The sequence below is a fragment of the Athene noctua genome, chromosome 10, assembly GCF_965140245.1.
Source record: "Athene noctua chromosome 10, bAthNoc1.hap1.1, whole genome shotgun sequence".
Lineage (NCBI taxonomy): Eukaryota > Metazoa > Chordata > Aves > Strigiformes > Strigidae > Athene > Athene noctua.
The window spans coordinates 7,029,595-7,045,846 of NC_134046.1; the positions used below are offsets into that span (position 1 = coordinate 7,029,595).

The 16,252-nt window shown below is 38.9% G+C and overlaps 1 protein-coding gene across 4 annotated transcripts in view; it reads left to right on the forward strand.

The window, feature by feature from the left end:
• SLC25A26 (solute carrier family 25 member 26) overlaps positions 1–16,252 on the forward strand; it is a 91,685-nt gene that overhangs the window by 12,151 nt on the left and 63,282 nt on the right. For all 4 annotated transcript variants that reach the window (XR_012634322.1, XR_012634323.1, XM_074914740.1 and 1 more), the window contains exons 4-5: positions 7,952–8,056; positions 9,503–9,550. Coding sequence is in view for 2 of the 4 variants with exons in the window: in XM_074914740.1 (XP_074770841.1) it covers positions 7,952–8,056; positions 9,503–9,550 (153 nt within the window). In the remaining 2 variants the exon portion in view is untranslated. The remainder of the gene's footprint in view (positions 1–7,951; positions 8,057–9,502; positions 9,551–16,252) is intronic.

A 16,252-nucleotide genomic window follows, 5' to 3' on the forward strand; every position in this document is an offset into this window, starting at 1 on the left:
ATGGGATGCACCGTGCTACTTTTGCTGAAAGAACAGTTTGGCTGGTGGATGTGATTAGTTTCTTAAGCCTTTTAAAATAAATTTAACAGACTCTCAGTGGTGGAAGAGTTGCTGGAAAAGATCAGATCATGCAGACAATTCTGTAGGTTGAATCAAGGGTCTACTCTTCTTTGGCTTTAAGGCTTTCTGTGTTTAAATGTGGTAGTAATTTGATTCAAGCATCAACTGGGTTAAAGATTTTTTTTTTTCTAAAGCTATTCAGCTGTCTGATTTTTGCCACTTGAGTTTTAAACCAACTGCTTGTGACTGTACTGAGGAGCTTCAAAATCTGTGGGGCACTTACTTTGTGCTGGAGTACAAAGATGCACATAACAGTAGGCCACTTTCAGTAAATTTTAAGTTCAGTTTTAAAAAGGAAACAAAACTGCATTGATTAAACTTTGAAAGACCAATTTATCTATTCAAAGTACAGAAACTTTCAGAACATCTGCAGTGAGAAATACTTCTGTGAAGAAGTGTTTAGTGTCAGCCTTGTCAGCTTTGCAGACTTTTCTTGATCTTTGCCTGCTAACTCATGTAATTTGGGTAACAGTTTCTCCTTGTTGTGAAGAAAGCTTAGCACAAATTTCTGCTGTTTGAGGACAAAGGTTTTCCAAGGTGTATCTGATATGGCTGATGGAGTGGTAGACAGGGAACCCACAGCAAGAGTTGTAGAGCTTTTAGCTAGACAATTGAAGAGCCACATGTGGGGAAGGAAATCTGAGAGGAGAAGCAGCTGGGGTGAAAAGGCTCAGCCAGGATGGCCATTGTGAAGGAAGAAGTGTGCGGTGGTGAAGATTGTGCTCTGGAGCAGGAAGAAGGGAGCTGTGGAAGGCAATAATAAGGAGCTGACACAGGTTTGACAATGACAGGATGAAATGACATTCTGCAAAACAGCTCTGCAGATTCCAGGTGAAATCATGTAAGGTGGAAACTTGGAGGAAGTTGAAAATGTTTGTGCAGAAGCTTTGGTTTCCCCAATGCTTGTGACATTCGGTCCCTGTGAATGGTCTCATCTCTGAAATACAGTATGTTTTTAAGCTCTGGGAAGTGCTGAGATCTGAGGGATCTTGCTGGGTGAGATTACTCTTTGAAGAAATGTTTCCTGCCAGCATACAGGGGAGCTGCAGTTAAATTAATGAAGGCCCTATTGTGTCAGTCAGAGGAAAAGATGGGACAAAGAGCTTGGCATTGTCTAAACTTTCCCATCCAGAGCCCATTAGTCAAAACTTGTTCTCTCCATGGGGTTTAAACTAGGAGTGGAGTCACCTGTTCATGACCCCAGCAGCTTTGCACAGGACTGAGTTTAACTGTGCTGGAAGGGCACATCCATGCTGTGCGTGAGTGCGGGAGGGGAAAATAAGATTAACGTATACTAAGGTTTTATTTTGAAGATGAACACTTATTCTCTGAGGCTGGCACTTAAAGCGAAAACTGATAGTGGACAGTACCGTTTCTGTCATCCCTGGAGACAATTTTTTCATTAAAATAGGTGTTAATGCTTCAGTTCTCCACTTCAGTTGTGCTTTATCGGGTAGCACAGCCTGCTGACAAGCAAGTGTGGAAGGACTTGTTCACAACTTGAGTTCTGACTCACAGCAAATTACAGACCATAGGAACTTATGTTTTTGTTCTGCCTTGGTCAAAAGGGCAGCAGTTATTTAGATGAAGGTTTATTGGTGTTTGAACTGTTATGGGTCTATGATTGCAGCAGTTCAGGCCTCTGTGTTCAAAGAAACCAAATGGCAAGATGTGTATTTCATGTTTCTCTGCTTTTCTTTAAATTTTCCTGGTGGTGTAAAGGGTGAGGCAGTTCATCTTCTGTCTACAGATACATCTCATGCTTCCCACCTCCCCCACTATCAAACATGCCCAATGCAAGAGTTGTGACCAGAGTTTAGGTACAGTTATTTGAAGGATGAAATACTTCACTAATCTCATAACATTGCATTGAAAAAAAAAAATCTTTTTTTTCTTCTGTTGGAGAGGGGAATTCTAGTGAGATGTGGAGAAGCAAACCAATTCACAGAGTTTGGAGCAGCATGGAAAGATGCAGTGCTGAATTCAAGGCTTGTTGAGAGCCTCTGACCTGAACTAAGAGGGAACTTTCCCCTTCTTTTTCAGGATCCAAAGGAAATCAGTGCAATTTAAGATCTCTTAATTTTATACTTACCTATTATTTTAATCATTGAGTTATCCAAGGAATGGAAGAGGACATTTTTCATGTTTCAGATTAAAAATAGTAATTTACTATTTAGAAGGGATCATCTGACATAGAAATAGAGATGCTCAGATTGTCACATTTATTAACCTATTTTGGGAAACAGTATTTTTTTAATATAAAAGAACCAGACAAGAAACCATCAACACAACAAACCTGAGCTATAAGGTAGTTTTGTCTACAGCAGTATGACCAGGGCTAATGCAGAGCACACTTTAAAAAAAACAAAAACAAATCCAAAACCAAACAAACCCCCAAACACCAGAAACATCTTTATTGTTTCTCTTTGAAAAAGGTTTTAGAGTGATTCTGTTTTTCTTGCTCTTTCTGCATTATATGGAGCAAGCAGTCCTTCTGACCTTCAAGAAAGGGGTGAAAGATTAGGATTTTGTTACCAGATTGACTGCAGTTTAAACATATGTCCTCTGATGAATTATAGCCTCTTTGTTGTCATTTTTGTTGAGCAGTTTTTTCTCACAAACAGGTTAGTGATTATCTTGTACAGGTAGTTTAAAGCCTCTGCTCTCTGGACACAAAATGGTATAGTGTCATAAATTAGGTTCTTATTTGATTAAGAATAAATCTATACAAATGACATTTAAGAGTAACTCTCCCCAGGTATGTTCCTTTAGTTCTGTGTTAAGTATTAAATTATATTTATATGGTGAACATCAATTAAACCTTCCCAGCATACTGAGGTAAAGTAATTAAAACTAACCCCCTGCTTGGGAAATTTAAAATTAAAATAATTTAGAAATTGTTCTAAAGGGTTTAAAACTACAACACAGAAAACTTTTTTTGGAGTTTACTGTATGTTTCTGTACCCAGTTTTGAGAGTAGGCTTAGCTATGCAAGCCAGAGACATGCTCGGAGTCAGTGAGGGCAGGTTCCTAAATCAGCGGCCACTATCATTTTCAAGAGCAGTGCTCTGTCCTCAGACTTCTCTTCTGTCTTGTAGCAGAATAGCTGTCTAATTACTAAGTGGAAAAATTTGGTCTTGATCCTCACCCAAGCCCAGGTGAGTGCGCAGAATAGATCAGCTTGCTTTGCAGGAGCACATCAGGTGCCAGCATCTTAACAGAACGGGCTCTTAGTCTTTGTCCTTCAGTAGCCTGTCTTAAGAGCATGGGCAATATCTTTTACTAAAGATAAGAAGTGCTTAGACCGTATGGTTGTGGGAGCTTTTAAGAGTATGAGTCAGATCATCAGCTGTGCAAGGTGCGTGCCAGGCTGCCTAAGGAAATACTTTCTCAAGCTGCTCTCCTTAGAGGTCCAAAGCTGCTAATAGCATTGTACCAGCTGTGTCCCTGGTTCTGAGAAAAACCTGCCATGCCTCAACTCAATTTATACAGCCAGCATAAACCCTTAATAGCAACTGTAACACCTGCTCTGTCCTCTTTGGAATGTTTCTGGATACATCTCATGTACAGATCATGCCTGCAAGGTTGGCGGTCAACTGTAGTATTAGGTACCTTAAAACAAGTGTGCATTACCCTTAATTCTCTATTAAATTCTCCAAAACAGTCATGTAGAAAATGGTTAGCCTGGAGCACAAGGGATGGAAGCAAAAGGCTTTTAATCTAAATGGGTTATATTAATATTTAGATAATAATATGGTTTTGAAGACCAGGAGGAGTTTTTCTCCTTTCTAAAGATGTTGTCATCGTCTTATGTTTGGCTTTGCCTGAAGAACATATTAGATAGAGGAGCAGGGACCTGCTGGTGAACTGGGAGTGGTGTCTTGGTGATTTGCGGGTAGGAGCTTACTCCAGAATTTGCAGTGGCAATGCAGTGGGTCCTAGTCCAACCAGCTACTTCAGATTCTTTGTCACGTTAACCACAAAATCATTTAAAAAAAGAACAGTAAAAATCTCCTTTGGGTTGGGAGTTTTTTCAGCTGTTTTCAGTGGGCTGTGTTTGCAGCTGGTTTCCCTGAATGAGCAGTGAGCTGCATGTATCTTGCAGCTTTCACAGTTCCCTGGCTATTGAATCATCAAGGCCTGGATGACCTAATTGTACCAAAGGCCCTTGTAAGCAGGGCTCTCTCCTCTTTTTGTCTGTCTTATTATGTGTCTTGTGTTATTGTCTAGAGAAAAATGCTTGGTAGCCTTGTGCTGATGACTTCGGTGAGTACTGCCTAATTCTAGACAGCTGCTCCAGCTTTGAGTAGGATTGGCCCCTATGTAGAACTTAATGCTTTAAGATAAGGTGTTCCCAATAAACTTAGGTCAGCCTGTGCAAAAGGCTTTGTGCAAGTTCCTGCTGTTACTTGGAGCAGATCTTACTTTCTGTTTTATACAGTCACACAGGAACAGATTTCTGACATACTGAATCAAGCTGTTTAAATCAGTCTGTATATAAAGAGGCTTTCTGTTGACTTCAAGGGGCATTTTAATTGCACTGGTCATACTTCATCGGGCAGAACCCGGGAAGTCTCATTCCAACACGAATCTGTCCAGGAGATGGCAGCATTGATGCATGCAAGGAGTAGCCAGAAGTTAAAACACTTTTTTCCCCTGAGCTGACAGAGGAAAAAAATTGCCTTCATTTAATTGGAAGATATACTGTCTTAGCAATACGCAGATAAATGTTAATAAAATAGACCTATATTTAGCTTTTTTAGCTAACTGGCTAATGCAAGTCAGTAAATTAAAAATGCACTTAGGTTTGCATCTAAATACTGGATTCACCCTTTGACCTGGTAATGATTTAACACAAGGATTTTGAAATCCAGTGCTCTTTTGTTCATTAATGGTTATAGTAATAAAAGGCTAGAAAGATAATAGGTGCTAATATTGTCATTTCTGCATACCTGCTCTGTAAACTAATAATAGCTTTGCTTGTAGCTGTAAAATCAGGTTTTGTTAAAGCTTAAATCTAAATATCCTTGAGCCTTTTGTTTCAGTGTTATTGTCTTTCTGCTGTATGGTATGTATACACGCGCATTGATATGGGGGGGAGAGTCTGAAAACTGGAAAATTGTTTTACATGACCTCTTAAATAAGGAGCTTATAGAGCAGCATCTGTTTTTCCCCTGAACTTGGTCTGTAGGATATTGATTCTGTCTTTCAGCTTCTGTCAAAAGACGGGAGTAATTCTGGGCTCCAGAGCTTGTTTGGAAAGATGAGCATGGCCCCTATCAACAGGGTGCTGTTGTCCGATACATTAATGTTGGCCAAGGTAGCTGAGGGTCCACTGCTGTACTCTCTCTGTGGCTGGCTATGCAGATGTTTGACAGTTTGGCACAGGGTCATCCCCAGAATTGGTAGGATGCACCAGGAATGGTTTGGCAGCCTGTATTGTGCTCTTCTGTGGCAAGCAACTGGCTACATCTATGTGAACAGCCAAGAGATTAAAAAGCAATTTCTTCCTGGGATCTTGGTGATTAGGGAGGTGAATGGGCTCCCAGTGTGCGAGGTCACATTATAGTCTCTCACGTGTATTTATCTAGTGGTCGATGAAGGTAACAGCATATACATGGACAGTTGTTGCAGAGCAGCCACACCATTATATCTTTCACCCTTGCTTGTGCAATTTGCTTATAGCTTTTAGAGATCTGAAAATTTAAGTATGAGTTCTCTTGGTGCAGCATTAGCATGCTGGTGCTGCTTGAACATATTTAGCTGAGAAAGCAAACCGTTGAGGTCTGTGGTGTGTTCTTTTAACTTTGACAGTGTTACCTGGAAGGCGCTGCAGTGATTGAGATCTGAGCATAATAGATGTGAGATTTTTCTGCACCCATCTGTCCCAGGTTGCTACTTGTTTGTTAACCTTGTGGGCTAACATATAAACTTAATCTTGCATACTTCCCTTTAGAGACCTGTGTTTGACATCAGAAGACTTGCTTGTATTGTTAGTGGTAGTAAGGTACACACGTAGGAACAAATCAGGTAAAGTTGTAAGTTCAGGTGCTCAGCGAAAATGTCACTGTTCAGTCAGATGTTGGCAGTTGCAGCTTGTGGTTTTTTTTTTTTTTCAGTACCAGAAGTGCCCTATGGAGCCAATCTGACAGTGCAGCCTGGGTGACACGAGCCTTTATTTCCTTTCATAACAGCACAGTGTAATCACTGTTTTTGTTCTTGTGCAGCCACAGGCTCCCTTGTAAGCGCAAATTCAAATGGGAGAAACATCAAAGTTAATTGGAAATGAAATGCACCCCAAGTTGTCCGGGGGAAATGGAGACGTTACTTTGTAGCCACCCTTCTCCTGCCAAAACTGCAGCACCCCAGATGTCAGGAAGCCACGCTGCGCTCTTTGTCTGGTCTTGATTGACTAGATTGTTTTCATCCGAGCCTTTTTAAAGCTTTCCTTCTGCTTCCATATTTTTAAGGAATAAAAAGCTAATATAAGGACATGGAGTGTTATGAAGCATGAAGTTCTATAAATATTTATGCTGAACTATCAAAAAAACTTGACAGTTCTTATTTTCTTGACAGATTGGGGTCACTTGTTATTTTTGACCCTGAGAATTGAAGAGCACATGGAGTTAGATCTGTTTGTAATGACTTTTGGATATTGTCTGGTAAACCTGTAGGAATGCAACAGAATAACAGACTTTTTCTTGGGTCTTTTTGTGAAAATGGAACTTAAACCTTGTACCATGTTACCCACAAATGGCCACTGAAGTTGCTGTCTCTGTGCAATCCTGACAGTGAGTTCTTGAACTTTCTTTGGCACTTGCAGCTTTCTGAGTTAGCAGTTTGGTTTGCCACTTGAGCTGGACAGCTTTCACCTAGGTTGCTCTTGACTGGAAGTGCTCAGTGATTACGTTTATGTGTACACAGTGTGTTCCTGAGCCCAGTATAGGATGGGATTGGCGAAGGCTGAGAATCAGGCAAAGGCCCACAGTGTCTCCAGAGTTTTGCCACCAGTCCCAGCACTGCTTTAAGTACCCCTGGGGCCAACTGAAGACAAACTTTTCTTAAAAGTTTAAGTGCTGATAAACAGGCATTTTCTAGAGGGATGAGAGGCTTGTAACTCTCTGACACTTCAGGGTCTTCATTCCTCCAAATTATGTGCACACAAGCTTAATTCCAACCTGAAGCTGAAGTGGCAGATGAATGTTTTAAAGGCAGGTCTGGCTGCTTCTGAAAGCTGGAGTTTTGTGGCAGCAGCCACATCATTACATCCAGCTGCAGGGACTTTTCTTGCCTAGTAAATTCATTGTGTAGGAAGGACTCAATCCAGTGCTTTGCCTTGAATGAAATCCAGTGTGTGTTTCGAGGTAAATGATTATATTGTGTGTATCTAAAGCTAATCAGAGTGTCTCTTGCTGTCAGTCACTAGAGGGCACAAAGGAACTATACCTAGGAAAGAAGTTTGTTCAAGTCCTGAATCTTCAGTTTAAATCTGTGACAGCAGGGGGGTGGAAATTCCTGTGGCTGCCAAAAGACAGGATGGCTTTGGAATTTTGGTTTCATTTGTGATTTTTTTTTTTCCCACCGAAATCTACTTCTGGTTTGGAAATGAAAAATTTTATTTTTCTGGTAGTACAATTTTGTGTTCAGGAAGTACATAGCTCTCATCAAATAGATCAGCTGCTCATAAAGACATTTTAAGTTCAACTCATAGAATTACAAAAATTATTGCCTTCTTTCTCAGGTTTATGACTTGCAACAATCTCCAAATGTGTCTATGTGAAGAGTAAGGTAGCAAAAGGAATTGCTCTCTGAATGTACAGTTCTTTTGCAGGTTGCATGCCTCATACGGGTTCCATCAGAAGTTGTCAAGCAAAGGGCCCAGGTTTCTCCTTCCTCGAGTACCCTCCGGATTCTCTCCCACACCTTGTATCATGAGGTGAGTTCAGAGCAAAATTTCAGAGAAATTGCTTCATTCTTCCCACTCAGTGTGATACATGTCCAGAAGCATTCCTACAACTTTGCTCTGGTTCTGTGCTCTCCCAGCACTTTCCCATCTATTCTTATGTTGTTAAAAGCAATGGGCATGTTATGTTTAAGGAAACCAAACCTCCACCTTGCCCATGTGCATGCACTTACATGCACACTCTAAACAACTCTTTTTCACTCTTTTTCTATGGGGTACCTACTTTTTTTTTTTTTTTAAAAAAAAAAAGGATTTAACTTTCCAGTTTCCAAAACTCTACTTAACATTTATGCTAACAGTCCTTGTCTGGGACAACAGAGCATTGAGTCTCTGTACCTAGAGTTTGCTGATTGGTTTCCAGTTTTTCAAGCGGGCTTTGAAGGAGATGTCCTAAAGGCACCATTTCAGAGAGGCTCTTTAGGAGCTCTGGAAATGCATGCTCATCCAGTATTGGTGACTTTTAAAAAATAGGGGCTTTTGTCATCTTTTCAACAGTTATACTGTTCCTTCCTGTAAAAACCTGTTCACCACTGTTTTTACTGAGTCTCACAAGGGGTGTTTTTCAAGTTTTATTCCATAAGAGAAAGTGGCTCCTGAAAACATGGTAGGGGAAAAAAATTATACACATTTCTGGGTGTAAAAGCCAGGAAAAGGAAGATATAAATATGACATTTAAATGATCCACTTGATTTTTATTTGCTTGTAAATGAAAACTATTGTGATAATTTTCAAGAGTGCATAGTGCACAAGAGGGTCACTGGAACTTCTTTCTGTGATTTGGTCATTCTGCTCTAAAAGCTGGTGCTCTCAAAACCATATGTTTTCCCCTTCTTTGTAGCAGGCCAGAGAACCATAAGCATAAACTGTCCTATAAGATATTAAACATAATTTTATATACACTTATAAAATAAAATTTTCATTGTTTTGAATGTTATCCACTGGTTAAAAATACAAAATATTATTCTTGATAAAAGCTTGGAATTAGGGCTAAAAGATGGACATAGAAAGCTGTCATCCTATGAGTTCATACTGCATGGGCTATTTAAACAAAAGAGTAGTAGTTTCAAAATATTTTTGAGATAGTGGATAATCCTAGGTCAAAATATTGGGCAGATAGAGTTTGAAGTAATGTGCTTTTGTGCCTTCTTGCCATTTTAATTTCAACTGTAAGGTATGTTTTCTTGTCTAAAACAGATTGTTCTGAACAGTGGTTAAATGATCTTTGAAATGAACTAAAAACCTTTGGCGTTGTAAATCATGGAATACAGTATACAACATTATAATCAATATAGTCAATTTGCAAGAAGTTCAGGTCTGACACTCAGTAAGGCTGTAATGCTTGCCTCATAATCACTGATAAATTGTGTTGTTTGGCAAACTAATTCCCTATAGCTGATGCTTTCTTTTGTTGGTTTACAGGGTATTCAAGGACTTTATCGGGGTTATAAAAGCACAGTATTAAGAGAGGTAAAACACTTTGTCTTTATCTTTTTTTTTTTTTGATTCCTTTGCCTTACTTTGTTCTCTAACAAGAGATAGTAGTACAATTGAGATCAATTGCTCTAATCATAAGCTCTAAATCCTAGCGTGTTTTGTTCTAGGTAAGTTACTAGTCTGTAATTTAAATAGAATGTTGATAATGTGCATGAAGAAAAGCTGTGATACATGGAAGAAGTCATCTACCATCCTCTTGCTCGGTTCTGTTGCTGCTAAATCATAAAAGGATGGAAATGAATATGTTAACATGATGAAAACCATAAAATAAAGTACTGGAAACTTCCTCAAGTCTTGTGATTGCATCATGTGAAGTATGTATGCCAACAATGGTGAACTGGTGGCATCAGCCCAAGTTTGGCACAGACAGATTTAGGCTTTCTTTAAATATATTTGTCAGCAGATGCCAAGAGATTATCTGTCAACTGTGTATAGGGAGGATTGTGCTCTCTCTTTTTCTTTTTTTTTTTTTTTTTTTTGAATGTGTGAAAGAAACGCATTTAGTCATCCAGTCTGTAGATGTGATATGGCATTACTTAACTCTAAATCAGAAATACTTCACTGTTGGAAAAAAACCCTGGAGCTAAAAATATTTTGGCCTGCTTGGCAGAAAACAGTTCCTAAACTAAAATCTCTTCATAAATGTATTTTGAATTACAGGATTAGTGTCATGGAAGTGTTTGATATGCTGTGTGAACTGAGGGCAGATTATAAAAGAAGTAGAAAAACATATTGATGAACTCCCAGCCTAAAACTGTTTCAGAATCAGATCCCTGGAGGTCATCTTTTGACAAAGAAGAAGTTGCACTTTGTGTACCTCAAATAAAAAGATGAGACTTGATTCCTATGAAAACATAACAGCTATTTTTCCAGTGTTCAATGGTATACGTGTGCGTTCATCCCCTCCTAAGTCAACTGAGTAAACTAGGTTTGGATCTTTGATTCTTTTGTTTTTTAAACACAGGGTCAGGTCTGTTGGCTGTGTTGCCATTGAAAATAAAGCCATGTGCAGAGGCTTTTTAACCCTTCATTCAAATAGCTTTACTTTTAAAAGCCTTTTCCTGCTGAAAACTGTTTTTAGGACAGTTATGTTAGCCAGCTCTTTTTACAATTACAGAATAAAGATGAATATTACCTAAAATAAGAAATACCCAACTTAGTATTCTTTAAAGTGCTGACAAATGATAATGCACTGCAGACTATTTTAGCAGTTTTAAGTGTTTAAAAAATTAGTTATTTGTGCAGAGATGACACCTGCTTTTCTGAAATGTAACTCCCACTGTAGCTTTGTCCTGTATTTATTTTCTGGCTCAATAAACACATGTTATTCACTCAGATTTCATTTGGAGACAGGCAAAAAAGGCCAACAAATCATTTTGATTTCTCTGAGGGGTTCTGAATAAATGAATAAATTTAGATCCCATTGAATATAGATTTTTTGCATACTAACAGGTAGCTAAAACACATGGTTACTACTGGGTGCTATTCTCCTTAAAATTTGTTTTGACATATGTCAGGGTGGTAATTAATTTGCAGACCATATTCATGGCATAGTGTGTGACCCTGCTGAGATAACTTTGTTTACTCAAAATGGCAGTGCTTTGTTGGAAATTTAATGGGGGTCTTCTCCATTATGTATATTCATAAAAGATCTTTCAGAACTGATTTCAGTTGAAGTATTGCTTTTTGGGAGAATCTGTCCAATAGAATGAGAAATAAATGATTACCAAATGATATGTGCATTCTCTTCAAAGTGAAACAAATCATAGGTGATGTTTAAAAAAAGAAATAATCTTTGAATTTAACACTGATAAGACCATTGAGTTTTTGTGACGTGGAATATTGTAAAGCAATGTCCACTCGAGTAAGAACAGCATATTGAACCTTCAGCTGTATCTGTTGTAAGCCTGACATTTAATCTTGGTATTTTCCCTTCTCTTTAAGTACACCTTTTCCTTTGGAGAAAGTTTTTATTTTAATACAAAAATCTATATTAATTCATTATTGGACACATCCAGGTAACTGCATAGCATGTATAGACTGATATTTAATTCCAGCTTACTTTTATACTTACAGAGTTTGTTTACATGCTTTGGTTCTTGACTTACACAAACCTCTTTGTTTAGTTACAGTGGAGTAGGATTTTTGGATAGAGGGGCTTCAATGCATGATTCTTCATTTAAAAAAAAAAATTGGAAGAAGCTGGGAATATTTATGCTTTTCAGATGACTCTTGCACTAGCAAAATTCTTGAGCCAGAATTTAATTTAATTTTAGTTGTTGCATCGGAATAAAATTTTGCATGTTACATAAAGCAGATTTCAGTGCCTGGACAGAGATGTGTTTGCCAATTGCTTGGAACTAAGTGAAAATGAGCCTGATTATTTATAAAGGGAGTGCAATGTTGAAACCTCATCTTTTTACTATAGTATAGCAGATCTTTTCAAGACAGCCTTACTCTGTTCCATGTAACTTGCGTTAGCTGCTGTGCTGCTTCTCTTCTGGTGCCAAGGTAGTTGCTTCATCCTTCATTTTTGATTCTCAGTCTTTCACTTATCCCCTTTTATCTTCTCATCGGAATACTTTCTGTACAGGTGAATATTAGAAGATAAAAAAAGATGGCTAAATATGTAATGCTTTTGGAAATTACTTTCTTCGAGTGAACCTCAGTGCTTGGAAGTTTTGGCTATGGCTCTTTCACCTACCTCCATTTTGGTGGCTCTTCTCTCACATCTCCATTACGTTTTGGTCTTTACATATTCCTTTGATGTAGTTACACCGAACTAATCCTAAAATCAAAAGGGAAATGAGGTACAGTGCATTGTTCTGTTGGCAAAAGTAGCCTGAAAGAGACATCCGTGCTCCAAGAGGAAAGCTTTTGTGATAAGGCACAAAGTGGGAGTGTGGTTATTAGGTTGCTGAATGAGACTTCAAATAAATGGCAGAAATTGGAGGCTGTGAAATGGTGTGGAATTCCCATGATGTCATTTCCAAAGGAAATCCAAGTGTGAATTGTCTTTTCCTATGGATGTAGTATATCAGTGTGCAGCGACGTGGAAAGTGGATCATGCTACTAAGAATAATCAGTGAACAGGTAAATTTATTCCTGTTTTCTACAACAGACAAGTTCATTTGTAAAATCTCCAGCCATCTTATAACAAGGCAGGAGCAGACTATAAATCCACTGTAAATCCTCTAGAATTTCTTAATGGGAATGTAGTTCTGCTGCTGAGATCTCATATAAGGAAATGGAGCCAGATTTTTAATTCCTGCATAATTCATTTTATTAACTATGACCAAGTAGAACATCTGTTAAAATTCCATAATGTTCAGTTCATGGGAAAAAGAGAGAAGCCCCTGAGTTCCTGCTGGAGCTTTTCCATTTCCATTAATGTTACAGGACTCTAGCAGATGTCTTAAAGGAGATTATTATGAATGAGAGGACAACACAAAAGAAAATGAGGTGCCTTGTCCAGTTTCCCTGTGTACAGTAGCTTGCTGTACAGTGAGTTACTTCACCCTCTCTGAGTCTGTATGCAGGTTGCAGCTTTTCACAAGCAGTGCCATGGTTAACTGTGGTGTCCCTTCTGTCGTGAGTTACCACAGTTTGGAAAAACTGAGTGAGTCTCAAGTGGGTGTTCTGTGTGTTTTTAATCTAATTTGTCACTTTAAAAAAAAATAAATATTGCAGATGGACTGGGTCCTAGCCCAGAAGTAGATTCAAAAGGAGCTAAAATTAATATTGAACTCTTCTTAAAGACAAAGAGCTTGAAGGACGACCGGCTCTGTATAATTCTCAGAAGTCTTGAAAGGAGACGGAGAATTGCTTTCAAATGTCAGCCTTTGCTGTGCAGGTAGCCCTGACTAAGCTCCTCTGTGTGGTATTGTTGACTTTTCTGAGACAATTCAGGCTCTCTGCTTGTGGTGACCTCCGTTCAGGTAGAGGTGGGAATGATGCTTTGCTTCACAACGGTGTTTCAGAGCTCTGAATTTGAAAGAAAACTACTGATAAATCTGAACCGACTCTTGTACAGCATGCTATTGATCTTACCTTAGTGAGATGGCCTAGTTGTCACTTCTGGGAGTCACAGTTTTTTAAGTTAGTACAGCTGTGGGTTGGTTTGGGGTCTCTTTGGGTTTTTTCCCTTCAGTGTACACAAGTCAGAGCCCTGTGTGGACAAAGGCAGCTACTGCTGTCCTGGGAGGGAGAGAGCACCCCATGCTCTATTAATTTTGGGGAGGAGAGGGACAGCTAGTTCAAAGTATGCTGTTTGATTAGTGAGTGGCAGCAGCGTGACAGGCAACAAATTCAGGCTCTTCTCAATCTGAGAGCCAAAAAGTGATAGTATCTCCTGAGAGGGAGGTGCTGTTTGTATGTATGCTGCAGAATTAATGTTCTGTTATAATGTCTGTATCAAGAGCAATACGGAGGTTATGCAGTGCAGCCTATGCAGATGAAAAATGAGCTAGCAGAAAAAAGACCAACAAAAAAACCCTTCTTAAATTACTACCTGGGAGAGGGAATCTAAAACAATTAGCAGCAAAATGGGTCTTAAAGGCACACCTGCTGCATTTTCCTAAATTTAAAGGGTCAGTGAACAAAGGATGCTGAGAAGGGTTTTATAAAAATGTGAAACCCGGCTGAGGTACGTTGATCCTGTTGACTGAGGGAGGGGATCTCTGAGCTCAATAGGGAACAGTCTGCAAACAGGGAGCCTGGTTTGTTTATCCACTAGAGGTAGTTTTGCATGCTTTTCTTTTGTTAGGACATCTTTATATAAATATCCTGTTCTCCTAGCTGTTAGAGGGTTTTTTTTAAGTTTATCTCTGTTGCGGTAGGACAGAAAGAATGTTATTAATACATTCTTTCACTTGCACAATTAAAACTTTGATCTTCTATCATACTCTCTGTATTGCAGAGCAGATGTCGATAGAAATAGGCAAACAGGACACTATCTTAGTACAATATTTGGAAAAATAAACATCCTCCTTAATGAAATATGTGCAGTATCTGTCTTTTGTTACCTTCTGGAAAACTGATCTGGTTTTATTTTATTTTGCGATTCTAGATGGGTTAGGTTTAACTAGGAATTTGCCAGCAAGGTTCTGTAATACTGGGGTTTTGACTTTTACAAAGCAACCAGCATTTTTTTGGCTTGGGTGTTTCCATGTAGAGCAACAACAGTCTCATGAAAGTCATAGGAACTGTATAATGGATTAACTAGCTAGTCCCTGCCATGTGGAAAATTGTGCAGAAGCTGTGACATGATTAATGGGAGGAAAGTTGAAAAATAAGTCCCTGCTTTCCCCCCCGCCCTTAACACTGCTGTGTCTTGAAAAGCCTCTCACTGGAGTTGTATCAGCTTTTGTATCACTTGTACACTTGTATCCTAGATATCTATATTCAAGGGATTTTTGTTTTGAAAGGTGTATAAGGGTTAAAGGTAATTGTTGTGGAGTAAGAGCAGGAGACAAGGCCATGCTCTGGGATAAGAGCTCGGGCACATCCTCACTCATTGCCTGGAACACTGATAAATGGACAAAAGGAATAACTGTCCTTTGCTGTTGTAAGCTATGCTCATTACCCTGCAAATGCTGGAATAGTACTTGGAAATGAAAATGGAGATCTCAAAAAGCACTTATAAATTACATTTACAGACCACAAAATAACCCTGTTTTTTCTAATTTACCAGTTGTGGGAAGTAGGTTTTGTGACATGCCTGAATGGCAAATAAACTGGCCAGGGTGGACAGAGACCTAAGGCAAATTCCTTGTTGAAGTCTGGGGGTGTCTTTTTTTTTTTTTGTCAAGCATGTGCGCTGATCTCGGATTTTCTGGTTGAACACTCTCTTTTTCTCAGGCGAGGTGTAGTATCCATATATATATATATATACTTAGAAGCAGAATGCAGCCATCCTTGCTGCCATCGATTTGCAGTTTACCACTGGAGCATACAATTACTGCATCTGTCTGACATCAGTGGATATCTTCAGATGAAAAGAATTTCATATATGCAGAGTGTTTCTGTACTTTGAAAACTATAGCCTTGCATCTAGGGTCTTTGAACAGAAAAAACACTTTGAAAAGTGTGTGCTCTAAAAACAGCTTATGTGATTTGATAATGCAGATTCTTTCCAAGTGAACGTGTATGCAAGCAGTGTCTTGCAGGAAGCATATTCTACCACATGCTTGAAATAGAGATGCTGTTTCCATACATTCTCTAAGCAGCTTACTAAAGCGTTTTTGCAAATGGTGTTTTCTGCAGCATTCGTGGTGTAGGAATGTGGGTCAGTAGCAACACTGTGGGCAAGAACAAGTTGGGAAGAAGAAAATGTCTACCTTTGTTCTGGTTTTCTTCATGCTGTGATAATTTTGTTTCTTTGTTGTTTTTTTTGTGTTGTGTTTTTTTTTTTTATAATCTAAGAATGATATTATTTACATTGTGAAACATGTAAAAATCAAAAGTAGCCAGTCATTTGAAGACCACACTCCACATGCTATCTACAGTGGAGAATGTGAATTTCCCTACTGTATTTTCCCCCCTAAATAAAATTATCTTTCTGACAAAGGATCAGGAAATGGCTGCAAATCCCTCATGAAGGAAAACACAAAAAGCATCCCTTTCCCTGAGGAGAAGGTGGGACTGTTAACAAGAGGGAGGGCAGACACCAAGAGA